This window comes from Oryctolagus cuniculus, chromosome 18 (assembly GCF_964237555.1).
Source record: "Oryctolagus cuniculus chromosome 18, mOryCun1.1, whole genome shotgun sequence".
NCBI lineage: Eukaryota > Metazoa > Chordata > Mammalia > Lagomorpha > Leporidae > Oryctolagus > Oryctolagus cuniculus.
The window spans coordinates 10,127,495-10,155,401 of NC_091449.1; the positions used below are offsets into that span (position 1 = coordinate 10,127,495).

General features: G+C 66.2%; 2 protein-coding genes across 2 annotated transcripts; both read left to right on the forward strand.

Annotated features, from left to right (window-relative positions):
• Nucleotides 1-1,327: 1,327 nt before the first annotated feature.
• Nucleotides 1,328-19,300, forward strand: NAPA (NSF attachment protein alpha). Its single transcript, XM_051837353.2, has 11 exons — nt 1,328-1,623; nt 10,099-10,178; nt 12,053-12,169; nt 15,513-15,559; nt 16,084-16,161; nt 16,483-16,538; nt 16,609-16,693; nt 17,248-17,352; nt 17,834-17,902; nt 18,179-18,229; nt 18,773-19,300. The coding sequence occupies exons 1-11, from the start codon at nt 1,526-1,528 to the stop codon at nt 18,872-18,874; spliced, it is 888 nt and encodes a 295-aa protein (XP_051693313.1). The 5' UTR covers nt 1,328-1,525; the 3' UTR covers nt 18,875-19,300.
• A 1,937-nt stretch (nt 19,301-21,237) lies between these two features.
• Nucleotides 21,238-26,904, forward strand: KPTN (kaptin, actin binding protein). The gene is made up of 12 exons (XM_002722888.4): nt 21,238-21,640; nt 21,894-21,976; nt 22,064-22,148; nt 22,229-22,283; nt 22,635-22,710; nt 22,784-22,857; nt 23,084-23,193; nt 23,267-23,344; nt 23,983-24,058; nt 24,561-24,696; nt 24,780-24,962; nt 26,600-26,904. The coding sequence occupies exons 1-12, from the start codon at nt 21,253-21,255 to the stop codon at nt 26,726-26,728; spliced, it is 1,473 nt and encodes a 490-aa protein (XP_002722934.3). The 5' UTR covers nt 21,238-21,252; the 3' UTR covers nt 26,729-26,904.
• Nucleotides 26,905-27,907: the final 1,003 nt, after the last annotated feature.

Consider the following 27,907-nt stretch of genomic DNA (forward strand, 5'->3'; position numbering starts at 1 on the left):
TTACATCCGACAGCCTAAAACACATGACAGCTTGGTACCGGTGCTGCTTGGACAGGCACGGGACCGAAATTGCCTGTGGCGATCCAGACAGACGTCCGCCGAGGCTGTGGTCCGCACACAGCGGCCGCCACAAGCAGCGGCTCGGGAAAGCGCTTCCTGGAAGAGAGCTGGGCGAGAGGTCGGCCTGCCGTGCCCTGGTCAGTCAACCCCAGCCCCGCACAGCACTGCGCGTGCACACGCCGGTCCCATGCTGGGCGGGGCTCTGGAAAGAAATGGACTCCTGTGCCTCGCAGGCTCAGAATGGGGATCGCGACAGGGCGGGCCCTGCAACCTGACTCTGTAAAGCAGCTTTTCAGAATAGGTTCCCAAAACTCCAGACCCCACAGCTTCCCCACGCTTGCCATTAGGCTGGTACCTCTGATGCAGTGAACAAGCCGATCTGGGCACCGTGTGGCCGGCCAGCGTCTGTGCCCTGACTTCTTGAGGTCAATCCGACGCCACCCTGCACTGAGCAGCCGTGGCCCCCTCGGCTCTTACTAGGGAAGGGGAGCAGTACTAAAAATCAAGATCAAGACACCAGGCAATGCTGGAACCGCCGGCAGGCAGACAGCTTGACTTGCGGCCAGCGGCCAGGTCGAGCTCCCTGCCGGACGGCTGGCCGGGGAAGCCGCCAGGACGGAGGGCCCACGGCGAGAGGGGCCCCCCGCGGCGCCAGCAGCGCCCCACGCTCTGCGCGGCCCCGCGGCTCAGACTGGCGAGTCCGGCCCCTGGGAAACAAGCTCCGGGGGCGACGCCTCTCGTTCTCTGCCCCGTCCCTGCGTCCCCCTCTCGCCTGAATCTCGCACGCGCGGCTGCAGGCGCTCCCATCTGTCAAGCACTGCACGGGCCTCCCGCGCCAGTTTCAGCATCGGCCGGCAGAGGGCGCAAGAGAAAGCAGAACGCTCCCCTTTTTTCCCACTGAGGCCTTTTCGAGTGAAAGGAACCACGCGAGACAAGGCTTAGAGGCGGGACTAAAACACCGAGCAAGAGAACTGTCAAACCCAGGCGTGCGCCGGAAGTTGTCACGTGACAGCCGCCGCTCCAGCTGACCCGTGCCCAACTTCCGCAAGGTGGGGCGGACCCGAGCAGAGAGCGGCTGCTGATTGGTGGAAAGGCAAATACTGCGGCAGCACTTTGGGGGTGGGTCCCTGACGGTGAGGGCTACGATTGGCTAGTGCGGCGTCACGAGGTGGTGGGTGCGGAGCATCCGGAAGAGAGGCGCAAAACAGGTGGCTACGCATGCGTCGAGAGTCACGGGGCGGTGCGCGGCGGCCTGCCGGGGCGTGGCCAGCGGGGAGCGCGCCGCGCTACGAGGTCCCTGATTGGCCAGTGCCAGTCACCTGGTGCCCGGCCTCGGGCGGCGCGCGCCGGTGCGACGTCAACGCAGCCAGCTAAGCTCCCGGGACCTGTGTACCGCGGCCCGGCCGGGCCTGAGTCCTCCCAGGGCCCGGGTCGGGCGGTTCGCTGAGTTCGCTCTGCGGCCGCCATGGATAACTCGGGGAAGGAAGCGGAGGCGATGGCGCTGCTCGCCGAGGCGGAGCGCAAAGTGAAGAACTCGCAGTCCTTCTTCTCAGGCCTGTTCGGGTAGGAACCAGGCCGAAAGGTCGGCCGGGACCTGGGCTGGGGGCCGCAGGGGTCACGGCCTGGGGTGGCGGGGGAGGCGCGGTGCGGGGGCCGGTTTCCAGGGAGAGGGCCGAAGGGGCTTGGGCTGGGGACCCACGGGCCCGGGCGACCACCTCTTGAGGCGGGGAAGGGGATCCAGGCTGAAGACGGGCTCAGAGGCCAGCGGAGACCTGGGCGAAGGGGATACGGGCAGTGGCCTTGGCGGGGACCAGCCGCGGGGGCCAGGTTCCAAAGCCTTCTCAAGCCCTCGGGGGATCTGTTTGAGGGGTCGCGCCGGGGCCTGGGGCTGGGGCCACCTGCCCAAGGGGCTGACCTTCCCGAGCCCAGGCAGGGGGCTGCTGCGTAGCCCTTCGGTAAGGACAGGGCTCGCACAGGGCCTGAGGGCTTGGGGACAGGACTAGCGGCTGCCATGCGGCAGGCGCCCACGGAAGTTGGCGGCAGCTCAGGGCCGGCCGCACTGAGGGGCTTTGGGGTGCGGCTGCCGCTCAGCCCGCGACCTGGGTGAGTTTTAATCTCCCCGACGAAGGGGTAGCCAGTGAGAGCTGTCTCCTCCCCGTCGATAGCCGGGCGGCGTTGGGCTGGCGGATGGCGAGCGCTCCGAAGTGGTGGCTGGCAGTGTTGGGAGTGCCCTGCAAGGAAAGAGGTGTGCGGTGATGGGGGCTGGTAGAGAGCCAGGCGGGAGCCGGGGAGCGGCTCAGGAGCCGAAAGGGGCAGGGAAGGCCTGCGGACCGCGGGGCTTAGCGGGGTCAGGGCACGGGCCGGGGAGGGGTAGCGGAGGTCAGCGGGAAGCTTGGGGGGTCAGGGCACGGGGCCGGGGAGGGGTGGCGGAGGTCAGCGGGAAACTTGGGGGGGTCAGGGCACGGGGCCGGGGAGGGGTGGCAGAGGTCAGCGGGAAGCTTGGGGGGTCAGGGCACGGGGAGGGGTAGCGGAGGTCAGTGGGAAGCTTGGGGGGTCAGGGCACGGGGCCGGGGAGGGGTAGCGGAGGTCAGCTGGAAGCTTGGGGGGTCAGAGCCGGGGAGGGGTAGCGGAGGTCAGCGGGAAGCTTGGGGGGTCAGGGCACGGGGCTGGGGAGGGGTGGCGGAGGTCAGCGGGAAGCTTGGGGGGTCAGGGCACGGGGCCGGGGAGGGGTAGCGGAGGTCAGCTGGAACCTTGGGGGGTCAGGGCCCAGGAGGGGTAGCGGAGGTCAGCTGGAAGCTTGGGGGGTCAGGGCCGGGGAGGGGTAGCGGAGGTCAGCTGGAAGCTTGGGGGGTCAGAGCCGGGGAGGGGTAGCGGAGGTCAGTTGGAAGCTTGGGGGTCAGGGCCGGGGAGGGGTAGCGGAGGTCAGCTGGAACCTTGGGGGATCAGGGCCGGGGAGGGGTAGCAGAGGTCAGCTGGAACCTTGGGGGGTCAGGGCCAGGGAGGGGTAGCAGAGGTCAGGGCACGGGGGCCGGGGAGGGGTAGTGGAGGTCAGCGGGAAGCCGCTGAGGCCGAGCTTAGGACGGGGAATGGGACTGGGGTTTGCTGCAAGCCGGGGAAGGGGGTCTGGGAGGCGGGGGGGGGAGGGTCTTTCCAGGAGACTGAGCCTGCCCTTGCTGCTGGAGGTGGGATAACAGCAAAGGAAAACGTCCGGGTCCTCATGGGTTTTGTTGTAGACTGAGTGGAGACCGTGTGTGTGCGCATGCGTGTGTGTAATTCAAGTGCGCTGTTCTGAGGGTGGCTGGTGGTGTCTGGTGCCCTTGGCCCAGGGTTAGGGCCCCGCTGGGCTGCACCGGGGGGGGGGCGGGCAGCTAAGCCAGCCTGGGACAGGCTGCTGGGTTGGGATGGGGAGCGCGACACTTGGCGTGGACTAGTGAGGCTGGGTTGTTGGTTGTAAGGTGGGCTGGGTGATGTCCTTCAAAGCCTGCAGGACTCGGGCGGACGGCGCCTGGCATGAGTGCTGTGAGCAAAGGCCTCACCTGGTGACAGGGACGGCCAGGGGTGGTCTCCCTCGGGCGTGATGGGCCATCGGGGGAGCCGTGTGCTGCGGAGCTGTGAGGCGCGGCCTGTGAAGGTTTAGTGCAGGGGGTTGGGGCTGGGCCAAGGTGAGGCCACGAGCGAGCGAGGGCCTGGACTTGAGCCGAGCCCGAGAGGAGAGTGCTGGGTCTGAGCAGCGACTGGGGACGCTGCCGCCCGTGCTTCCTGACGCCGGGCCTGGCGCTTCCGTCCTCGCCAAAGCCCCGTGGATAGCGGAGGCCTAGAGACATCGCCGTAGGTGCTGGAGCAGCATGCGCTGCCCGGCCTGGCGCTCACTCTGCCCTGCCGTGCCGCAGCGGCTGCTCCAGGGCCAGGGCCAGGGCCGAGCCCCCAGAGCTCTGCAGTGGGGAGGGCGCGGCACACCAGGTCTCGGGGAGCTGCCGCCCTCTAGCCCCTCCCCCCCAGTCTTCCACGGGAGAAAGGAAGCAGCTTTGGGGCCTGCGCTGCCCCGACGCTGGCACCCCGCATCGGGGCGCTGGTTTGAGTTCCGGCAGCTCCTCTCTGATCCAGCTCTCTGCCAGTGTGCCCGGGAAGGCAGCAGATGCCCAGGTGCTGGAGACCCGGTGGAGGGCCTGGTTCCTGGCTCCGGACTGGCACAACCCCAGATCTCTATGTCTCTGTCTCTCTTTGTCCACTCCACCCTCCTCCTCTCTGTCACTCTGCCTTTCAAGTAGATAAATCTTTAAAAAATAGAAAACAACCGGTGCCGCGGCTCACTAGGCTAATCCTTCGCTTTGTGGCGCCAGCACCCCGGGTTCTAGTCCCGGTTGGGGCGCCGGATTCTGTCCCGGTTGCCCCTCTTCCAGGCCAGCTCTCTGCTGTGGCCCGGGAGGGCAGTGGAGGATGACCCAAGTGCTTGGGCTCTGCACCCCATGGGAGACCAGGAGAAGCACCTGGCTCCTGCCATCGGATCAGCGCGGTGCACCGGCCGCAGCGGCCATTGCAGGGTGAACCAACGGCAAAGGAAGACCTTTCTCTCTGTCTCTCTCTCTCACTGTCCACTCTGCCTGTCAAAAAAAATAAAACAAAGCAAGCAAGGGTGTTCATCCCAGTCTCCCAGCTCTGAGAGGGAGCGAAGCCAGGGGCCGGCAGGCTTCTCCCTGCTTTGGGACCCTCAGCCATGGCCGCTTCCCAAGCCCGTGAGGCCTGGGAGGGGAGCCCAGCCCTGGGGGGGAGGGGGTTGCTGGCCACTGGGCGTCTGCAGCCTTCACTGGTCGGGCTTTCTGGGCTGCCATACCCCAGGGGGCTTTGAGGCAGGGCAGCAGCCAGCAGCAGGTCAGAGCTGTTCCGGAACTTTCCCCAGGCAGGGGCAGTGAAATACAGTAGCCCAGACCTGTGTTCCGGAAGCAACAAGAGGATGGCGCGTTCCCGGTGGGGCTCGGCGAGCTGGTCCTGCAGGCCGGGGCTTCCTTCGTGGGGACTGCGCAGGTCCGGGTGACGGGGCCCTGTCCCCCCGGGGGCTTCACCTCGTCCCCACTGAGTCCCGCCACCTCCCCAGAAACTCCCGGACAAGAACGTGTCTCCTCTTGGCCCAGCTGCCCGGGGCGTGTCTTCTGTGAGTGGGAATCAGGTGCTCCCTGCTCTCCGGGTTGTTGTGGAGAGCGAGAGGCACAGCGCCCGACGTGGAGCCGGGGGCGCTGGAGGAGGCAGGTATTCTGTGGGCATCATCGCTGGAGAGCTGGGCCAGGAGCCCCCGGGGGCAGAGTCCCTGCCAGCATCGAGGAGCTGCCCTGCTGCGGTCTCGCCTGGGGTCCCAGCTCTGCTTGCAGACCCTTCTGCCTGCAGAGCCGGCGGAGGCCCGGGTGAGTCGCGGTGCCCAGCGGCGCCCAGGCCCGCCTTCTCCGAGAGCTGGGTGCCTCCTGTCCAGGCTCAGGTGCGGCCTTTCCTGGGCAGGCAGGGCTTCTCCAGGCTTTGCTGCCTGGTCGCCCAGAGGTGTTCGTGCTCCCCCGGTTGGGATGGGGCCGCGAGGGGCCTTTGAACTCTCTCACTGGCTCACGGGCCGTGCTGAAGGGTGGTCTGGCTGGCATGCAAGGGGCTTGCCTCTGAGCTTGAGTCCAGAGGGGAGCTGGGTCCCCAGATCAGCACCGTCAGCATCACGGCGGGAGGGGAGGGCGGCGCTTAGCCAGGCTGGAGCTGGAGGAGGTGCTGAGCCTTTGAAATGGGCCGCAGTTCTGGAATCTGCTGTCGGTGGGGCCTGTGGGAGTGATGCGGCTCTGCTGAGCACCTGCAGGGGGCCGGGCCGGGAGGGTGCGCCCTGTCCTCTCTCCCCTCCCCCCCGCCCTGTGCAGCCCTGCAAGGTGTGGGGGCTTCTCCCTAGCGGCAGGTGAGGATACTGAGGCTGGCGGGTGAGCAGCTGGCATTTGAAGCCAGGCCTGGCTGGTGACTGACAGCGATTTGTCCTGCCCTGCTGCAGCGCCCCCGGGTGGTAGAGGTGGAGGCGCCTGCAGGAGTCCGTGGCTCTGCCCGCTGTCACACCCCCGGGGCAGGCCAGAGCCTGCTTCTCAGCGGGGGGGCTACTGAAGGGACAAGATCCCACCTGCCCGCCTCTGGGTCAATGAGAGAGGGACAGGCAAGGGCCCGGGGCTCCTTTCCCAGCCCTGCCACTTCCCTGTGGGCTCCAGGCCTCTCACTGCTTGGGAGCAGGTGCAAGGGTGCAGGCACAGAGTCAGGGCAGTGGGACCAGCGTCTGAGGTGGGGGACCGGGATCTCAGGCCTGCCGGAGCCGCCCCTGCCTGCCTTTTGAGGTTGCAGGAGCTGCAGGCCAGTGGGGAGCGGTGGCAGGCGCAGCAGGGAGACAGTGCCATGTTTCTGGAATCCGGGAGCCCCAGGGGATGGAGCAGGGGCGAGCAGGGCTGGGCCTCTGCCCCGCGGAGCCCTGGCCCTGGTCCTGCCGGGCTGGCATGCGCTCACCCCTCCATATGGCGTCACGGGGGTGGTGGCTGCGCCTGGGAGGCCCAAGACTGCTTCCCCCGCCTTGGGAGGGGGAGAGGGTAATTATAGACAGCCCTGCGCCCGGCGGTCCAAACCAGTTCCCTCTGTTCCCAGGAGGCTGGGAGGAGGGCCACTGTCACATATGCTCCCCCTGCCCCCCCCAGGCGAGGGGCTCACCAGCTCCCCCACCTCTCACACAGCAGGCAGAGGGAGGAGGCCTGGGGACACCCTCGGAGGGGTTGCTGGGAGCCCGCCTGGCTTGGGAGAGGAAGCCCTGTGGTGCTGGGGTCTCTGCCTTCTGGTCACGGCTTCCCTGCTGGAACCCCCCTCTTACACTAGTACGGGGCCTACTCCCTTATCCTGGCCCGTTCCTCTACCTTGAACTTGCCACACTGGTTTCTGTTCAGGGCCTTTGCACCTGCTGCGACTGCTGCCTGACTGCCCCCCCTTCCATGGGTGGCTCCCTGGTCATCACTGAGGATGTAGCAGCACCCTCACGTCCTCAGAGGCCCTCCAACCCCAGCCCCTGGAGAGCTGGTCCCTGTTTGCCGAGGGCCGGTCTTCCTGCTGTGGTCACTGACACAGTGCCGCTCAGATTCGTCTCCAATTCGTCTCCACGAGCGGCTTCCTGGGTCTCTCCCTCCCAGGGGACCCCTCCCACTCGAGAGGAGGAGGAGGGGGCCAGAGCCCCGCCCTGCCCTGCCCTGCGGGATGACCAGGCCCAGTGTTCAGGGGAAGCAGGAGGCCGGTGGGGGAGGGGTGCTGAGCAGGGTACCCCACAGTTAGAGTCGTGGACCTGGGGCGGGGCTGGCCAGTCCCAGGCTTTGTGCTGTGTCTGCTCCGTGGATGTGACACACGGTGACCTCGCTGACAGCTCCTGGTTGAGCTCCTGGCTTGGGCTGGGTGGAGGGAGGCGGGGCCGTTTCTGGGCCTCTGCTGCCTGGTGAGCCAGAGGACCTGGTCATGCACACAGGGAAGGGCAGGGCCTAAGAGGCCGGAGCTGTGATCCAGGTCTGTGGACCTGTCCTGTTCAGAGAACATTCCAGAGGAAATCCTCTGAGGCTTTTTTTTTTTTTTAATTTCTTTTATTTATTTGTATGTCAGAATTACAGAGAGGAAGAGAGAGAGAGATCTTCCATCCACTGGCTCACCCCTAAACAGCTGCAGTAGCTGGGGCTGGGCCAGGCCCAAGCCAGAAACCAGGAACTCCCTCTGGGTCTCCCACATGGCTGACAGAAACCCAGGCACTTGGAGCCTCTTCCGCTGCTTTCCCAGGCGCATTAGCAGGAAGCTGGATCAGAAGTGGAGCAGCCACAGCTTGAACTGGGGCCCATCAGGGTGCCGGCGCTGTGGACGGTGGCTTAACCCACTGTGCCACAGCACGGCCCGTGAGGCATTTTTCCTACCAGGCCTGGAGGAACCTTCTGAGTCCTCTGCCGGAAGCTGGTGGGAGTTCCTCACTTCCCCACGGCCGGGGCGGGGCCTGAGGGAGTCAGCCCAGGGTGCTGGGGACGTGGCGGGTGAGTGTGGGAGCAGCGTGTCGCTCAGTCATGTCAGCACAGCCCCGGGAGCCCCACGGGGCCGAGGCCAGGAGCTTGGCCAGAGCGGTGCAGCCGCCACGTGAGGTGCGCACACCCGTGTCAGAGGGCCTGGGTTTGAGTCCTGGCTCTGCTGCTGGCTCCAGCTTCCTGTTAACGTGTTCCCTGCGAGGCAGCAGGAGTGGCCCAAGGCTTGGGTCCCTGCCACTCACGGGGAGACCTGGATGGAGTTCCAGGCACCTGACTTTGGCCTGGCCATGCTCCGGCTGTTTTGTGGCCGTTTGGGGCATGAAGTAGCAGATGGAAGATCTCTGTGTCTTTCTCTGCCTCTCACATAAAATACATAAATAGAAACTTAAGAAATAACAATACAGACCTCTGCCTGCTGTGCCTTGGGCTCCGGAGGGCAGGATCCCAGCCCTGGGGCTCCTGGCTGGCGGGCGCTGCATCCCGTGGCCAGTCCTGCTCAGTTGCCTCCTCCTGGCTCGCCCCCCCCTCCATCGTCAGAATCTCCTGGAACCATTGTCAGAAATCCTGGGCCCCCCGCGGGTCCCGGGGAGCGTGGCCGGGGCGGTGCTGGGACCCAGGCCCTCCTCAGCTGCTGCTGCCGGCGAGTCCCTGTCTCTGGGACTCAGCCAGAGGGCGCGGGCGAGGGCAGCTTCTGACCGGGACACGGCCCCTCTCCCCTCCCTGCAGACCCACAGACAGAAGACGGCGTCTGACATCTGTTAATGTGGATTCGGTTCTGCTGGTGCTGAGGGCGGGGGACCGCAGACCTCAGGGGCTGAGCCCGGTTTGATTATGGGGGTGGGGAGGACGCAGGCAGGGCAGGGGCCTGAGGCCTGAGGCCTGAGTCAGGAGTGGCTTGTGGCGCTGCTGGGCAGGCAGCTGGGCAGCCAGGATGAAGCTGCGCAGACGGGCTGCCCTGTGTGCTGTTTTTTAAGAAATGTACCCTTGGGACAGGCGTTTGGCAGCACAGTGTTTAAGGTGCCCGCGTCCCAGATGGGGGTGCCTGGGTGCCAGTCCCAGCCCCATTTCCTGTCCAGCTTCCCGCTAGCATGGCCCGGGAGGCAGCAGGTGAGGGCTCGAGTCCCTGCCTCCCATGTGGGAGACCTGGAGTGAGTTCCAGGCTCCTGGCTCCCTCCTCCCCCTCCCCGGTCCAGTGCCACTGTTGCTGGCATCCGGGGGGTACGTCAACAGGAGAGCAGCGTCTGCCTGCCCACCTTGAGCTAGTGATCTTGTCCCGGTGCACCCCCGTGTACTTCCCAGGTCGGTACTGTTGCACAGCTGGGTTTGAGGATTCTTTTGTCACTTTAAGTAGTGCTGTGCTGAACGTCTTTGTTCCCTTGATTGGTTTCTTGGGATAATTGATAGAAATGTAATGTATTGCTGGACCACAGAGCCAAATATAACTCTTGGTATTAAAAATAATTTTTTTTCTTGAATAGATCAAATGTGTAGATGGTAAAAAGAGACGCAGGCGGCGCTCAGGAGGGTGTGCGGTGAGCTGGTCTCCCACGCAGCCCCGCTGCGGCTCCCCCTGGGAGGAAGATGCTCTCGCTGGCTTAGGGGAGTTTCCAGGGATGTTTCGTGTTTATGTAAACACACGTACTTCTATTCTTACCCTCTTTGAAAACAAATGAGCACGTTTCATGCACACGTCTTTAAAGGCTCTCCCTCTGTAGGGTGGGATTGGCCTTGGCACCCCTGGGGCTGCGAGGGCTTCGTCGAACCACAGCGGGCGGGCGGGTGTGTGCAGGCGCTGGGGAGGCAGAGGGGCCTGCAGGGAGTGCCCCCCGGCTCTCTGCAGGGTTGGGGGGGAGGCTGGAGCCCCAGGCTCAGGGAGCTGGGGAGCTGCCGCTGGGGCCGTGGGAGTGGCAGGGGCTCATCCCCGCTGTCCCGGGCACAAGGCTTGCATCCTCTTTGGCACCAGGCAGGGACGATGCCTGACCTTTGTCCCTTTGCTTTCCCCCAGGGGCTCATCTAAGATAGAGGAGGCCTGTGAGATGTACGCCCGAGCAGCCAACATGTTCAAGATGGCCAAGAACTGGAGCGGTACGTGCCGTCTACGCACCCCTCTCCAGACCACCTGCGGGCCATCTGCCGTCTCTTGCTCTGCCCCTTGGCCTGCCTGGGTCCCAGGGCCTTGGCGAAGGACAGAAAGGACAGGGACTGGTGGATTACTGAGTCTCAATCAAGAGATTTCTCCGTAAATTCAGGTTCTCGGGTTTCCTGGAAACTGCCCCTTACTGTACCCACCGGACTCGGGATGTGGGTGGTGCCAGTGTGACCACAGCTGCCCCTTGCTGGGGCCTACCAAGTCCCAAGAGTGCGTATGTAGCCCAGTCAGCACCACTAACACCCTTGTCCTGTGGACTCGGAAGCTGAGGCTTGGCCCGGCCTGTGCCCAGAGCGCCCCTCAGGTAGGCGATAGCCAGGTCTCGGACACTGGGCTGTGACTGCGGGGTCCCTGTCCCGGGGCCACGGGAATACAGCCAGGCGCAGGATCTGCGGAGAGGTCCCAGAAACCACACCTTCCGCTGCCAGCGAGGTCAGATCCAGGAACTGGGCGGGAGATGCTTCTGGAACCCAGGGAGGAGCGTTCCAGCTACGAGGAGATAGGCCGGGGATGGGGCGTGGAGAGGGGACGGGGCAGGGCACTCCCCATCACGTCCTGAGTGTCCCTGGTCTCCTGAGCACCCTGAGTTCTTCCTGAGCTTGCACAAATCCCTCGGGGAGGCCCGGCCCAGTGTCAGGCCGCAGACCGGTCGTCTGCAGACACAGGTGTGTGTGTGCCGCGTGTCACCGCACCCCCAGCTGCTCAGACCGAAGTCAGGCCATTTCCCAGACGTGAGCTCTCGCAGCAATGACGTGGTCACGGCACGAGCCCTGGAGGGCTCTGCCTTGCAGCCGCTGGGGTCAGGGGACAGGCCCTGGGCCTCCTCCGCTCGGGGAGCCTCAGCCCCGGTTGCAGCCTGGGGGGAGGGGAAGGGAGGCGGCTGCCGACCCCACGGGGAGAGGAGGCCCCGCCACCTCCAGGAAGCCCTGCGGCAGGTGTGTGCACAGAGCCGTGGCCCGAGGGCGGGCTCTGCTTGTGGGCGAGCGCCGGGCAGCCTGGGCGCAGCTGGGCCTCCTCCCCTCGGCAGGGCACTTGTCTGCGCCCACTCCCTGTTTCCGTTTCTCAGCGTGGGCCTGTGTGCCTCACGGTGCCAGCCCTGTGGTGCCTCGGCCACAGGGGCCTGCGTGACTGCTCCAGGAAACACAAGCAGAGGCCCCGGGGGTGGGAGAGACCCTCGAGCAGGGCTCTGGCAGGTGTGCAGGTCATCTTGGCTGCCCTCTCTTCTCCAAACACCCCGGGGCTCCGCCTCCCCCTTGTCTCCTGGGTGACCCGGGGTCCCCTGGTGAGGACAGCCAAGACCACGAGATGCGGGGGTGCGTCTTGAAAAGCAGAGTGACGGACAGACTCCCGCCCGCTGGTTCACTCCCCAGATGCCCGCAGCAGCCTGTCTGGGCCAGGCTGAAGCCAGGAGCCAGAAACCCCATCCAGGCCTCCCGCGTAGGCGCGATGGTCCAGGCGCCTGAGCCATCGACTGCTGCCTTCCTGGGGTGCCTTAGCAGGAAGCTAGGTGGGACCCAGACAACGCTCAGATATGGGATGGCAGCGTCCCAGGTGGCGGCCCAGCCCACTGTGCCGCAGTGCCGGCCCCTCACTCGCTTTGCTGCCCTTCCCAGCTCTGAGCACTGCCCGCCTTCGCCCTGGGTCTGGAGCCGCGGCCCTGGAGGTGCTGGGCTCGGGCGCCTCCTCAGGCAGCTTCCCACTTCCGTCAGAGACCCCAGGTGGGCCTCCTGAGGTCACAGCCCCTCTGGAGAGCCCACCCCCCGGGGGGCAGTGTCTGTGCAGCCCCTGAGATCCATGTGTCCGGTTACAGCTGCCGGGAGCGCCTTTTGCCAGGCCGCCCAGCTGCATCTGCAGCTCCAGAGCAAGCACGACGCAGCCACCTGCTTCGTGGACGCCGGCAACGCGTTCAAGAAAGCCGACCCCCAAGGTGAGGGCCTCCGGGAGGGCACGCGCACGGGCACACACACACACACACACACAGCACCCTCGGCCTCCGGGAGCACACACACACACACACACAGAGCGCCCTCGGCCTCCGGGAGCACACGCGCACACACACAGAGCGCCCTCGGCCTCCGGGAGCACACGCGCACACACACACACACACGGCGCCCTCGGCCTCCGGGAGCACACGCACACACAGTGCCCTCGGCCTCCGGGAGCGTGCACACACACGTGCGCACACACACAGTGCCCTCGGCCTCTGGGAGCATACACACACACACACACATACCCCGTACCCTCGGGTTTCCGCACGGCTGCCATGTGATAGGTGGCGGGGAGGCGCTGGCGGCACGGGTGTCAGCTTCAGACTTGGCTGCCTTCCTTGCGGTTGGCATGGGTGTCCGCTCCAGGCCCTGCCTCCCGCTGAGACACGGCACGCAGCCGGAGCCGGGAGCATTTGGGAGTGGGCGTTGCGATGCAGACCCACCGCCTGCCAGGGAGGGAGGGAAATCTGTTCTCTTGTCGGAATTAACTCACAGAGGGGAGGGGCGGCGCCAAGAGCAGCCAGGTAGGAGGCAGCGCTGAAAAAGGAGCGGAAGCTGTCGCCGGCTCCTCTGCACCGGGAACGGCCTGCGGCCGAGGACTTGGGCGGCCGGGGGGCTGACTCGGAGCAGAGTTGGCCCTGCCGAGCGCATCCCGAGCCTGCTGGAGTTCAGATGCCCGTCTCCCGCGGCTAGCCCCCGGGAGGGCGGAAAAGGCGGACATCTAGAACAAGCAAGCAGGAAGTGTCGCCTTGGAGTCACCTGCAGGGAGGCCTCGCGCTGCGCACACAGCGTCTGGGAGCCTTACTCCCAGCCAGGGCCTGGCCCTCGGCGTGGACCAGGCGGCTCTCCTCTGCCTCGCGTGTTGGCCTGAGCGGCATGTGCTGGGGCTCGGCCGAGTGGTTGTGTGGGGCCGCAGTGGTGACCCCAGTGACCCTGCGTTTGTTCTGTGCCTGAGTCACCTCAGGAGCCTCAACTCTCCCAGCCGGACCCCTCCTCCCAGGCCGTTCCTCTGCCCCTGGGGAACTGGGCGGCCTGGCGAGGCCAGAGTGGCTGGCAGGGCTTGTTCTGGGCGGTGGCTGCTCCCGGCCTTTGATCCCAGGGCTGCCTCGAGGAGCCGATGCGGGAAGGCACGGACTTGATTCGGGGAGACCTTGTGTGGGAGCCTGCCCTGGGCGGGGCCCCGAGCTGGGACAGTGCAGCCCTGGGCACCTGGTGCTGAGCAGGGAGGGGCGTCACGGTGGCGCCCAGCACTGCCGCAGAAGCTCTGAGTCAGGGCCGTGCCGGCGGGGGCGGGGCCGAGCTCACATTCCTGGGGGGACCCACCCCCACCGCGGCCTGGGGCAAGGACTGCACCGTGAGGTGGGCAGCTGTGGGCTCCCGGCGCACTCTGCTTCTCGGCCGGGTGCCTGGAGGACCCCTGGGAACCCCACCAGCCGGGCCCTGCCTCCAGAGACAGCTGGTATGGCCTGACACCCGCCACCGCCTCCTGGCCGGAAGGAAAGGATTTGGCTCCCGTCACCGCATTGTCCCTTGGCAGGGGTGGCCTGCTGGCCCCACAGCGCCGAGGGGGAGCTGATGCCGCAGCTGTCAAGGGTGCTCACAGTCTCACAGCCTCTGCGGCTGCTTTTGTTGGACTGGGCGAGGGAGGCCTCGTGTGTGTGTGTGTGTGTGCGTGTGTGCACGCTCGTGCATGCACCCATGCCTGAGGCAGGAGAGTGTCGCAGCTCCCTCGCCTCGCTCCCTGCTGCATTTACTGGGTGCCTGCTGAGTTCCAGCCACCTGGCGTCTTGAACCCGCTGGACTCCGCCCTGTGTAGGGGCAGGGCTGGGCTGGGGCGCCGGCGCAGTCTGGAAGGGCTTCCCTGAGAGGCAGAAGCCCAGCTGAGTAGATTGCTGCCAGGGGGGGCGCAGCGAGCTGGGCCTCGGCCCCCGCCGTGGGCGGGCACACTCCCGAAGCCCCTGCAGCTCCCTGTGTCTGAGGGCCAGAGGACCCGAGATAAGCCTCGAGCTGGCGAGCGTGAGAAGCTTGGCCAGGAGCGGGCCAGGGCGTCAGGCTCTCTCCAGGAAAGCAGTTCCCCGAGCGAGGAGAGGCACAAGGCGGACTCTGCCCCACGGTCCATGTTGCTCCCTGGGAGTCAGCCTCGCTGGTGGTGCTGGGGAGCCCGTGCCGGCAGGCCTGGCGCGGCACTGGGGAACGGCCTTTGCCACCAGGACCCTTGGGGTGTGGGGCTGCGAGTCCTGAGCGTTCCCGCCAGGAGAGGGAGCCCGTGAGAAGCCGGGCCCCCAGGTTGGGCTGTGGCAGGGTGCGGGGTGCGCCTGCTCACTCCTCTGCACCTCGCCTGGCCTGGCGGCCGGCTCTGTGTCAGCTTCCGGCTCTGTTCTGTTATGAAATACGCACGTGCGCTGGCACCAGCTGCTTCTCGCTTCCGCCCGCCGACTCCCACCCTGAGTTCTCTGTATCCTCTGGGGGTCTCCAGAAACCTTTCAGAATTGGACAGAGCCTGTGGAGACCCCCTCCACCTTCTGCTCAGAGCCTGGACTCCCCGAGAACCACAAGCCAAAGGCCCAGAGCCCCCCGAGCAGGCAATAGGCCTTGCGCTTCCTGGTAGCACCCCGCTGCCGTGGTCTGCCCGGGCCCTGCTGCCCCCCTGCCTGCCAGCAGCCGTTTCCTGAGATGCGTTAAAGTGATGTTCTTAAAAATGCCCACCCGAGAGCTCGCGTCTGCTGGAAGACGCCTCCCACTCAGCTTCTCTCCTCCAAATAACCTGTCAAAAAAAAAACAAAAAAAAAAAAACCTTTCCCAAATTTGAAGTCTTGCAAGAGATGGCACAGCAGAGGTAGCCAGTTCCTCCTCTGGTGCTGTGCTGGTGTGCTTGGGTTTCTGGTGACACCTGCAGGTACCCAGGCCAGATCGGGGGACCGAGAGCTGTGTCCGCCTGCCCGCCCCCTCACCAGGATGTGGGGCAGGAAGCTGGCAAGGGCATACACAAGGCGTCAGTGTGCACAGCCCGCAGCCGCTAAGCGCACTGCACCAGGCCCGGCTGCCCTTGGCCCTGCCACGCCCCTGAGAACCAAGGCAGGCCTGCTTCAAAGCACCCACGGGCAGCTGGCCGTCCTCCGGACATGGCACCGTGGGAGAGGGGCCCTGCTGCAAGACTGCCCAGCGAGTCAGTCCAGCCACCCCTCTGGGTGCCCGGGATCCACGGGCAGGCCCGGCCTCCCCTCCGCAGGCTGCTACGAGGACTTCACTCTCATGTCTCCCACCTCCCTGTTCTCTCCACAGAGGCCATCAACTGTCTGATGAGAGCCATCGAGATCTACACGGACATGGTGAGGGTCCCGGCTGCCCCTCCCTCCCCCAGGGCCCTGCCTTCTGTGCCAAGCAGGTGCGGAAGGGGATGTGGGAACCTGCGGGCTCCCTGAGCTGAGAGTGGTCCCCTCAACTGGTTCAGGCTGGCTGGGACAGGAGCACGACAGTCCCACTCTCCCCTGGCCTGCCTCGCCTAGCCGGCCCCTCGCAGCAGTGAGGCTGGCCCAAGGGTCAGCAGAGCCTCAAGGGAGCTCAGCCCCCACCTCCCCACCCCCGCGCCTGCGATGCAGCCCAGGAGCCAGTGATGGATGACCTGCACGGCCTGGGCGCTGCCCGCTCCTGCCTCTTGGCCTCCCCTCGCCCACTGTGCAGAGGGTGGGCTGGGGCTGTGGGAATCCCTGTGATTACTGCGCACCAGGCTGAGGCCGGTCGGAGAGTGCTCAGCCCCCGGGAACCCAGGGCGTCCCAAGGCCTGGACAGGAGGACCCTGAAGAGCCACGGCCGAATGTCGATGGCCACAGTGACCTCTTCTGTGTCACCCCAGGGCCGGTTCACCATCGCAGCCAAGCACCACATCTCCATCGCCGAGATCTATGAGACAGAGCTGGTGGACATTGAGAAGGTGAGCGGGGGCCGGGGGTCGGGACCAGGGCCTCTAACCCCCACCCCGCGGACATTGAGAAGGTGGGGGGCGGGGCTGGGGCCTCTCACCCCCCCCCACATTGAGATGGTGAGCGGGGCCGGGGGCCAGGACCAGGGCCTCCAACCCCCACCCCGCGGACATTGAGAAGGTGGGGGGCGGGGCCGGGTCCTCTCACCCCCCCCCCCCCATTGAGAAGATGAGAGCGGAGCCTCTCACCCCCCTGCCGGGGGTTGGGCTTCTCTGATATCTGAGCCCCAGGAAAGGGGCCTCCCTGCCCCCCTCCCTCTCGTGTCTCCCCAGGCCATTGCCCACTACGAGCAGTCCGCGGACTACTACAAAGGCGAGGAGTCTAACAGGTACCCGGCCCCCCGCCTGCCCCGCCCCTCGGCGGCCCACCTGCCGCCCCTCACCCCGCCCCTCCCGCAGCTCAGCCAACAAGTGTCTGCTGAAGGTGGCCGGCTACGCCGCGCAGCTGGAGCAGTATCAGAAAGCCATCGACATCTATGAACAGGTGGGGACCCCTGCCCAGGGCCCCCCTCTCCTTTCACCCACTCCCCGCTCTGTCACCCCCTTGGCCTCCCTGGTGCACGGCCAGGCTAACGTGTGCACCCACAGCCCAGCCCTTGCGGTGCAGTGTCCCCTTCCCGCCCATTCGCACGTGGCTTCCTGGGGAGGATGGGAGGCCTGGGCGGCCCTGGGGCCCTCCTCCGTGGTGGGAGGCAGGGAGTGTCACGCGGCTCCCACGGCTGTGCCAGGAGGGCTGGGCCACGGCCATGAGGGAGGCAAGCAGCTGGCCCCGGGGGGAGAGAGGGGCGGGCGCTGCCTCCTGTTCCCGTGGCTGCCGCCCCCTGCCCGCCAACGCGCCAGCCTTCTCCCCATGGTCTCAGGCGCCCCGAGGCCCAGGGTCACCTGGCTTCAGCCCCCACCCCGGCCACCATCAGGTCCTGGTCCTGGTCACTTCGGTTCCAGGTGCTCACCCAGGCCCTTGTCTCCCTGCCCACGGGTCCCAGATTAGCAGGGCTTGTCCCCAGGGGCCTGAGGTCACAGTGCTGGCTCTGGCTACAGGTGGGGACCACCGCCATGGACAGCCCCCTCCTCAAGTACAGCGCCAAGGACTACTTCTTCAAGGCGGCCCTGTGCCACTTCTGCATCGACATGCTCAACGCCAAGGTGAGCCCAGGCCCCCAGCTCGCTCGCGGCTGGCCGCCCGCCTTGGTGGGGGCGCTCTGGCTCCTTGCCGCCCCCCGCGGGCCAGCCTGTTGTGCACAGGAAGCCCTCCCTGACCGGCCCCCCGGGCCCTCCCCATGGCTTTGTTGGGCCAGGTTCACATCCCCCCGCCCTGTGCGCTGAACGGTCACTGCCCTCTGGCCCTCCCAGGGTTCACGCAGGGGTCAAGGGTGTGAGGGGCCAGGCTTGCCTTGTTTGCTCCCCTCCCCCGCCAGGCCAGGCTGGGCACTGGACACCTGCCCCCACCGCCCACCTCCCCTGCAGCCCGCTCCACAGCCAGGCTGGCTCCAGGCTCGGCTCCCGGAGGCACCGCTGGGCACAGAGCCAGGGGGCCCCGCGCAGGGGAGGGGCAGGGCGCTGACTCAGGGCTGCCAGGCCCCTCTGTTAACTGCCCTCTCCCTGTCCCCAACCCTCACCCGCCCAGCTCGCTGTCCAGAAGTATGAGGAGCTGTTCCCAGCCTTCTCTGATTCCCGGGAGTGCAAGCTGATGAAAGTGAGTGCCAGGCCCTCGCTGCCCTGCCCCCGCCTCGGGGGGCGCGGGCTCCGGCTGTCCGACAGTCTTCCGAGGGTTCGCCTCCCTCTGTCTGGGTTCTCCTTACAGTCAGGGCCGGAAGCCTGGGTTCCTCCTCTCCCTCCCTCCCTCTCTCCGTCACACACACACTCCCCGAGACAGGGTAGGGTGGGGTGGGAGCACAGCCTGCCCTTCCCCCGTGGCGTGAGGGCCCCAGACGGGCAAGCAAGGCCTGACCCCTGTGCCCTGCGCCTGCAGAAGTTGTTGGACGCCCACGAGGAGCAGAACGTGGACAGCTACACGGAGTCGGTGAGTGGCCCTCGGAACGTCACCTTCTCTAACCCCGGCTCACCCTGGAGAGACCCGGGAACAGCGGATGGGGCAGGTGGGAGGGGCTGACTTCCTGTCCCCGCAGCCCGCCCCTCCCTGTGCTGGGCTGGGCTGTTCTGGAACTCTGTGTCTCCATCTCAGGGCCTAATTTGGTCCTCTGGAAGATGTCAGCCAGGCCTGCCTCTCCCGGCCGAATTCCCTGGAGGAATTTAGGCCCCTAACTGAGGATGGGGACCAAACCCACCCCACGCCCCCTGCCCCCCGAGCGCTCTCACCTGCAGCCACCCCTCCCCGGGGCAGGACAGGGCACCCACACAGCTAGCACTTTAGTAAAGAAAATGCCGTAAAACCGGAAATGGCCCAGGACAGCACGGGCGAGGGCCCTGCCCTGCCTGGAGTGCCGCCAGCTGGCCTGTCCCCCTCCTCTCTCCCCCTGAGAGAGAACCCCCAGCCCAGAGACCTGGGGCAGGGGGCGGGCCGGGAGGGGCCGTGGCGGCTGGGGCTGAGCACATGCCCCGGCAGGTGAAGGAGTACGACTCCATCTCGCGGCTGGACCAGTGGCTGACCACCATGCTGCTCCGCATCAAGAAGTCCATCCAGGGCGACGAGGAGGACCTGCGCTAGGCTTGCTGCCCCGGGGCGCCGCGGGCCAGGCCTGCCCACTGGACAGTCACCCCATTCTCGCCGTGTCCCTCGCCCCCTGCCCATGTATTTAAGCCCCCGAGGTGCCCATCTGCACCCCAGAACCGGCTGTACACAACCTCCGATTCCGACCTCTCTGCTCTGGGTGCCACCGGGGACCGGGGTCGGCCTGGGCGCCCTGCCCCGACCCTGGGTCGCGAGGCCGGAGTCTGACTGTGCCGGTGTCCCCCAGCAGAGCTGCAGGCACAAGTGGCCCTGAGAGTTGCCCCTCCCTGCCCAGGCCCCAGCAGCCCCAACCTCTCAGGTTAGACCCGAGGCCCTGCACCTGCTCCTGCCCTAACGCTCTGAGGTTTTGTTGGCCAGAAGCTGCAGTTGGCTCAAGAAAGAGAATAAAAAATACCACTTTTGCATGAGTCTTCCCGCTCACCTCCACTCCCCTAGGGCCCCCGGGCCTCTGGGAAGAGGAGGGCGCACCTGCCCAAGGCGACCTGGCCTGGAGATTTCAGGTTCTGTGGGCCTGGGGAGGGCGCGGGTCCTGATCCGACCTCCCCTGGCCGAGGAGAGGTGGGGGCTGGCTGATACCAGCCGTCAGAGCTGGTGGAGGAGGGGGAGGCGGCCTGTGGACCACCCATCCTACCTGGTGTCCACATGGAAGGAAGGTTGAATGTGCTGGCAGCGGCAGCCCCCTCTGTCACAGAAAGGGACACGGGAGTTGGCCACGCCCACCCTGTGCAGTGCAGGTCTGCTGCGGGTGCTTCCCCCTGGCCCAGAGCAGGTGGGCGGATGCCAGGCAGCGGCCTGGGGCAGTGACCAGAGCGAGGGGCTGCTGGGAGAGGGTGCCCGGCCAGCGCACCTGGAAGCCATGCAGGCGGGATTCACGTTCCCTGTCCCAAAACCTCTGCTTTGCTGAGCTCTTCCCAAGAGCCGCGGTCCGTTCCCAGCGTCTGCCCTGGGCGCTGGCCGAGGAAGCGACGCGAGCACCTGCTTCCAGCCCCCGCCATGTCCGCGTGAGTCCTGGTGCTCTGCTCTGGTCACGGACGCCTCCATGGGTGCAGCCAGACGCTCCGCTTCCCACCCAGGAGCCGCTCCACTGTCTCCACTTAGAACGTAGGGGGTGGGTTACAGGTGCCGCGTGGCGTGCAAGCCTGCAGGAGACACTCGGACAAGGCAGAGCCAGGCCCACTTTACACTCACCCTGCGAGGATTCCTGGAGCAACGCAATGGCCGGGCCTTAAGAGAACTGCACTGGGCCGAGCTCCCGCTCCAAATCCTCAAGCCCAGAAACCTGGAGTCATCACGGGCATCCCCCCCCCCCCCACACACACACACCACATCACGTCTGCCTCTGGAAACCCCGTGTCTGTTGGGTCTCCCAAGGGCTAAGGTGCCTGCATCACATCAGCCTGGGGCTGGGGACTCGGCCGACACCACAGGGGACACAGCCTCTGCCTCAGGGGTCCTGCCGAGGGGCTGTGCGGCCGCACAGGGTGGCGGGAGCTCACACCAGGCACTGGCCAGCCGGGGACTTCCGGGGACACTAGATTACCTCCCGCCTCCATCTCTTCCCAGCCAAGGACGGGGTGGGACAGACCTAAAACACGGCCTGGCACAGAGCAGAAGCTGAATAAATGACAGGGCCGGGGGACCGCTGGTCCCTGCAGAGCAGACGTGAGGAGTCAGGGTAAAGGGGCCCAGCGTGACACAGCAGCCCTGCCTCCCAAAGGGCAATGGTGACTTGCTAGGATAGACGGCTGGATCTTTTTTCCTTGAAGTACGAATTTATTTGGACATTTTATTTATCTGAAAAGCAGAGCGAGTTTGGATGGCTGGTTCACTCCCCAAATGCCAGTAACATCCACGCGGGAGCCAGGAGCCAGGAACTCCATCCGGGTCTCCCACGTGGATGCAGGGGCCCGAGCACCTGGGCCATCCTCTGCTGCTTTCCCAGGTGCATGAGCAGGGAGCTGGATCAGAAGCAGAGAAGCCGGGACTTGAACCGGTGGCCTTATGAGACGCCCATGTCACAGGCGGCGGCTTATCCCGCCGCACCCCCAAATCCTTAAAGGCAATATTGTTAAAAATAACGGACTGTGGCGTTATTTTGTTTGGGTCCCGGTACGCCTGTTTATCTGCCTGGGAGTGTGTAGGCGACTCTGCCTCAGTCCACCTGCAAAAGGGTGCCCACCTCGGCATGCCCAAATTTGGAATAAATCGCTAGTGGGAAACCCTTAGGAGCAGTTATGTTTCTTCTACCTTCCACACGGCCCATAGCTAGGGGTCACGCGCCACCACGTCCCGTCTCGGGTCCCACTCCTGCGGCAGCCCCTCGCTTGGCCCTGAAATGCAAAGGGAGAGTACGCATGCGCAGTAGCGCTGCCGCCATTTCAGTAAAGGGCAGCGACGACGGCTTCTTCGCGTCATCAGTGCGCGACGGGCGGGCCGCCGGCCGGTGGCTCAAGTCGCTCCTGGCCCAGTGGGCCGGGTTGGGTAGGGCGGCCCGGGAAGCTGGGTGGCTGAGGGGCGTGATGGGAGAGGCGGTCGTGGCCGCGGGGCCTTGCCCGCTGCGCGAGGACAGCTTCACGCGCTTCTCGTCGCAGAGCAATGTGTACGGGCTGGCAGGCGGCGCTGGTGGCCGCGGGGAGCTGCTGGCCGCCACCCTTAAAGGCAAGGTGCTGGGCTTCCGCTACCAAGACCTCCGACAGAAAATCCGGCCGGTGGCCAAGGAGCTGCAGTTCAACTACATCCCCGGTGCGTGGCGCCCTAGAGCTGGGGGGGCGGGTGGCGCGTGGAGCGCAGAGTTGAGAAGGCTCCTGAAACCCTGGCTGAGCGCGGTCCCCAAAAAAGACAGTGGATCAGGGTGACTGACGGGATCATGGGATCATTGGTGCCAGCGCAGGGGTAGTAAGGGCCTGGAAGTGGGGAGGGTCAGCGGCCACTCAAGTTTGGAGTATCAGGGGTCACGAAGCTCCCTGAAACGCGACCTTTGACCTCTGCCCTCCAGTGGACGCCGAGATCGTCTCCATCGACACCTTTAACAAGTCGCCCCCAAAGAGGGGCCTGGTTGTGGGCATCACGTTCATCAAGGTACCCCGAGCGCCTGCCCCTTCCACGTGGGTTGAGCCCCCCAGCCTGCCGCCCCTCCCCCTAAGGCCACTCCCCCCACCCCCCCAGGACTCAGGGGACAAGGGCAGCCCCTTCCTCAACATCTACTGCGACTACGAGCCTGGCTCTGAGTACAACCTGGACTCCATCGCCCGTGAGCGGGGCTTGGGAAGCATCTGGGGGGGGGGGGGGTCTGGCAGGTGTCCCGTGCCCACCTGCCTGTGCCCTCTGCAGAGAGCTGCCTGAACTTGGAGCTCCAGTTCACGCCCTTCCAGCTGTGCCATGCAGAGTGAGTGTCCCCTGGGCCCCTGCGCCCAGCTGAGACTTCCGCAGGGTGGTGGACGCCAGGAGCCCCGCGGGTCGGGGCAGGAGCCACAGCGCTGCCCTGTCTCAAGGCCCCGGGGTCTGGCACAGGGGTCGCAGGCTTGGTGTTCGGGGGCTGCTCCACGCGCCTGCAGCGGGGAGACTGGAAGCAGCAGCTGAGGGGCCCGGGAAACCTGCAGCTGGGGCTGCGCGCGGCCGGCTGTGCCCTGAGCCGCTGCAGGGCCTGGGTCCTGGAGCTGCAGGGGTCCCGCAGGAGCGGGGCTCACGGACACGCGGCTGCTCTGCCACACTGAGGTTCTGGACGCTCCGCGGGCAGGGTCCAGGTCGGGGGTCAGCTGGAGACCGTGTTTCTGCTGAGCGGGAACGACCCTGCCATCCACCTCTACAAGGAGGTGAGGCCGGGGCCGAGGGCGGCAGGGGCGGCGGGGGCGGGCGCCGCCCGGGGCTCACTCCCGCTCCCCCCAGGACGAGGGCCTGCACCAGTTTGAGGAGCAGCCGGTGGAGAACCTGTTCCCGGAGCTCACGGACCTGCCCAGCAGGTAGCCCGGTGGCAGCCTTAGGGGGCCTGGGCAGCCCGGAGGGAGGCAGCAGCGGCCGCGCCCCGGCCCCCGGGAAATCGGTCAGCCGTGGGGACCCCAGTGAGCGGGTGTGGGGAAGGACCCCCAGGGACACCGGGCTGCTCCCCGGAGGGAGGGCTGTGTGGGGTGTGGGTGCGCGATGGCCTGTCCCGTCCGTCTGTCCGTCCATCCACCCGCTCCTGCCCAGCGTCCTCTGGCTGGACGTCCGCAGCCTCCCCGGCACGACCCGGCGCCTCTCGGCCCTTGGCTGTCAGAGCGGCTACGTCCGCGTCGCCCACGTGGACCAGCAGAGCCGAGGTGGGGGCGGGGCCGAGGAGGGGAGGTGGGGCCGGGGGCGGGGCCGGGCCCTGAGTCTGCGCCCTCCTCACAGAGGTGCTGCAGGTGTGGACGGTCCTGCAGGACGGCCCCGTGTCCCGAGTGATCCTGTTCAGCCTCTCAGGCCCAGACGGTGAGCGCTGGGTGCGGGGGTGGGGGAGGGGAGCCAGCTGCCCCTCTCCCAAAGCGTTGGGCCCTCACCCCCCGCATCCCTCACTCCCACTCGGCCCCGCCCTCCCTCTGCCATCTGCCCCGTGGTCCAACCCACATCCACATCCTCCCACGCTGGTCTAGCCTCAGACCTCTGCCCTGGAGTCGTGTCCACTGCCGTCCCCTCGTGGTCTAACCTGCACCTCTCTTGCTGTGATTTCTTCTGATCGCCCTGCTGCTGCTGCTGCCCTCACGGTGGCCCCGCCTCCCCGGGCTGGCCGCCTCCCCTGTGCTTGGCCCTTGCTGGCTTCCCCTTGACCTGGCCTCTGTCCCCCGACCCCCTCGACCCCTCGGGTTGCTCTGCTGTCTTCCTCCCCTGCTGCAGTCCAGCCTGAGACTCCCCTGTGTACTCTCCTGTTGTGGTCTAGCCTTGGACTGTTTAAACCACCATCTAACTCCTGTCTGTCCTCTTGGCACCTGGCCTCAGGCCAGCCTCTGACCCTACCCTGTTAGCACCAGCTCCAGTCTTCTTCCCGCTCGAGGGGATGGGGTGTGCAGGAGGGCCTGGAGCCCATCCCCACAGACCTCTCCCTCCCCTCCCCCACTCCCGTGCCTCTCCAGAGCCCGGGGACAGGCCGCAGCGGGAAGAGCACAGCTTGCTGGTGGCCAGCATGTTGGAGCCGGCCGTGGTGTACCGGTGAGAGGGCCAGGGGCCTGCACCTGCACCCTGGGCCCGGCCTTGTTCTCCACAGGAGGTCCCTGTGGGTACAGTGTGACCCGGGGAGGGGCCGGGGGCATGGAAGCCTCTGTCTTGTGGGGACTGCTGAGGCCCAGGGGCAGGGACAGTGGGGGAACGGGAGTGCTGCCCCCCCCCCGTGTGTAGCCTATGGTTCTCAGAGGGGGAGGGGAGAACTTCCGGAAGCGGCCCAGTGGGCTCCTGTGGACAGGGCGCGCCCTCCCAGGCTCAGCCGGCAAGGAGCCCTCGGGGTGGCCGGGCTGCCAGTTCCCCAGCCTGCACCGCCCGGGGTTCCATGTGCGGGAGCAGCGCGGACGCCCAGGCTGCAGAGCCAGGGCTGGATGGGGAGGGGGCGGAGGGAGGGGGTGGCCCCGCTGGGGCTGTGACGACGTCCACAGGGGACCCCGAGGGCTGCGGGCAGGCGCTGCTGGGGACCCCAGGCCCTGCCTCGTCCGCCCTGCAGGGACCTGCTGGGCCGGGGCCTCGGGGACCAGCTCCTCCTGCCTGGCAGCGACCAGTTTGACAGCGTCCTCTGCGGCCTGGTCACGGACGTGGACCTGGATGGGCGGCCGGAAGTGCTGGTGGCCACCTACGGACAGGTGGGGCCTGAGCCACGGGCCCCGCCCCCACCTGCCTCCTCCACGCGGGCCCCCCCGAGTGACCGGGCCCCCTCCCCCTGCAGGAGCTGCTCTGCTACAAGTATGGGCCCCCCAAGGCCGGGCCCCCCGAGGCCGAGCCGGGGTTCTACCTGCTGTGGCAACGGAGCTTCTGCAGCCCGCTGCTGGCCATGGCGCACGTGGACCTCACCGGGGACGGGCTGCAGGAGCTGGCCGTGGTCTCCCTGAAGGGCGTGCACATCCTGCAGGTAGCCTGGGGCCCCGGGGCCTTGGGGCAGGGGTCTGGGGTGCGTGAGAGAAGATTCTGGGGGCGGTCCCTGTCGGCCAGGGACCACTGTGAGCACGACATCCGTCACCCCGGCCTCGGGAGCCTGCCCCGAACCCTGCCCTTCCCTGCAGCCTGACCGCAGCCCCCTCCTCTCCACGGCCACCGGCCCCGCTGCAGCCGGCCTCCCCCTTCGCCTGCCCTGGGACCCCTCGGTCTTCTGTTGCACTTTGACCTCTGGCTGTCCCGCAGCACTGCAACTGCCATTTCCCTCATTGGGGTCTAACCTGCAGCCATCCCAATGGCACAGGGTCTAACCTCGGCGCCTCCACCAGGCCGCACCTCTCCGGCTGCACCCTCGTTTCCCGAGCCGGCACCTGCCTTCTCCTCCCTCTGCTCCGATGCAGGCTCCCTGGGCATTTCTGCTTCCTCTGCAGTGTCTGCATGGCCTTTTTCCTCTAGTCTGATCCTCAGCAGAGTAGCCCAGGTTAGACCTCAAGGGAAAGAGATGGAAAGGTCTGAGGCTGAGCCACAGGAGATAGGACAGAGGTTAGACCTGAGTGAAATGGAATGAGGTTAGACCTCCGTGGAAGAGACTGGGGTTAGACCTCCGTGGAAGAGACTGGGGTTAGAGACAGTGGCAAGGTCTGAGGTTAGACCTCCATGGAAGAGACTGGGGTTAGAGTTAATGGTGAGGTCTGAGGTTAGACCTCCATAGCATAGACTAGGGATAGAATCAGAGCCGAGGTCTGAGGTTAGACCTCCATGGAAGAGACTGGGGTCTGTTTATGGGAGGAAGGGCTTCCCTTGTACTGTGACCCCTGGCACGTCATCCCTCATTAAACTGATTTCTTTATTTAGGAAGAGTTACACAGAGAGAGGGAGAGGTAGGAAGAGAGGTCTTCCATCTGCTGGTTCATTCCCCCCGATGGCCACAACAGCCAGGGCTGGCCCAGGCTGAAGCCAGGAGTTGCTTCGGGTCTTCCACGTGGGTGGCAGGGGCCCGAGCACCTGGGCCATCCTCCACTGCTGTCCCAGGCCATTAGCAGAGAGCCAGATGGGAGAGGAGCCGCGGGGACACAAACAGGCACCCAGATGGGGTGCTGGCACTGCAGGTGGCAGCTTTCCCTGCTATGCCACAGCGCCGGCCCCTGTGATCTATTTCAAGCCGTTTCACTCTGGCCTCTCCGTCTCTTCTATTAAGGTCTAACCTCAGACCCTCCAGCTGGGCTCTAACTCTGTCCTTGGAGTTGTGACAGATCCCTCTGCCCTCCACTTTGATCTGCCACTTCCCTGCGCACTGACGTACCCATTTCGGCTGGGTCTCGCCTTTGTCCCCTGTGGTCTAACCTCAGCCCGCCTCCAGCAGGGGAAGCTCACAGCTCCCTACCTTTGAGTGTAGACTTTGTCCCTCCCATGGAAATGCACTGATGCCCCCCACCCCGGGGTCTAGCCTCTGTCACAGAGACCCCTTCCCCCATACACCTGTGCTCTGCTCTCTGCCCTCCACCTTGGCCGAGCTCCTGGCTCCAGGGTTATCCGGCTGCAGGCTGGCCACTGTGGTCTAGCCTGCAGCCCTCGGCTCTGTCTCAGCTCGCTCTCCCCTCTCCTTGCCCACAGCACAGCCTGGTCCAGGCCTCAGAGCTGGTGCTCACACGGCTTCGGCGTCAAGTAGAGCGGAGGAGACGGCGCTCACAAGGCCTGGGGGGTGGGGCGGCTCCAGGGCCTGCTGAGCCCCCAGCCCCCTGAGCAGCCACACCCTCCCTCTTCTCGGGCCTGGGGCCGGTCATGGGGAGCCCCCAGGATAGAGGGGCCCTGGCCCTGGCAAGCCCCCTCCTTCCGGTGTGCCCCAGTGTCCCGCTCAGCCCCCTCCCGTCCTGACGAGACTCATCAGGCCAACAAGGATTTCTGTGTTGGAGGAACAAGGCTGTCACAGGTGTCGTCATCCTTTTGTTTGGCAGGCATCCGCTGAGCACCTGCTGTGTGCCGGGCTTCGCGCTGTCCAGAATCCAGGGAGGGGCCTCGCCGCGGGCCGGGGGAGTCGGGGCCAGGCCCAGAGGCAGGGCAGACAGGCTAAAGTGGAACTGCTGTGGAGCAGTGTCAAATGTAAGGCAGGGGTCTGAGGTTAGACCCCTGCGGGAAGGCCTGTGTTTAGACCAGTGATGAGGCTGCATGGTCCACCCAGCACAGAAGTCTGAGGTTAGACCTTTGGAGAGGCTACCTTTAGCCCTCTTCAAAGGTCTACACTGCAGGCGGGATCCAGAGGAAGGGCTGTGGGTGGCAAGAGCTGTGTGGAGGGTCTGAGGCTAGACTCCTTATCAGTGATGCTGGGGTGGGACCCCGACAGTTGCTGTGTGTGGGCCCTGTGCCGAGGTTAGACCCCAGCCAGGAGCCACTGCCTCACATCCCACCAAGGCCACCAGTGCACAGATGGAGCCCAGGCTGTTCCCTGCTGGAGGCCGCCAAGGTCCCACCAGGGGCTGGGGGAGCCCAGGAGCCGCCTCCCACTGTGCTCCCTTCTTTGGAATTGGGAGCAGCTGGGTCCGGGCTGGGGCAGGGCGGGGCCACAGTCACCTGGCCCCTCTCGCCCCAGTCCGGGGAGCTAGGAGCCCACCAGCTCTCGGCCACCTGTCCCCATCCCGTCCCAAGGAGCCAGGCCCAGGCGGGGGAGGCTACAGGGAGCTGGATCTTCTCCCTGCCCTGGCAGCAGGCCCGAGGGCGCCCAGCCAGGGCCGGCAGTGGGCAGGAGCAGGGTCTCCTCCCACCTGCCGCCCCCACCTGCCGGGCTGCGTGGGCTGGGCTCACACTCCCGTCCCTGGGGGGAGGGGGGGAGTGAGGGGTGCCCTGGAGAAGCCAGCAGGTGTGTGTGCGCATGTCTGCTTCAGGGCCCCTGAGTGTGACCGCAGGACCGGCCTGGACCTTTGCAGG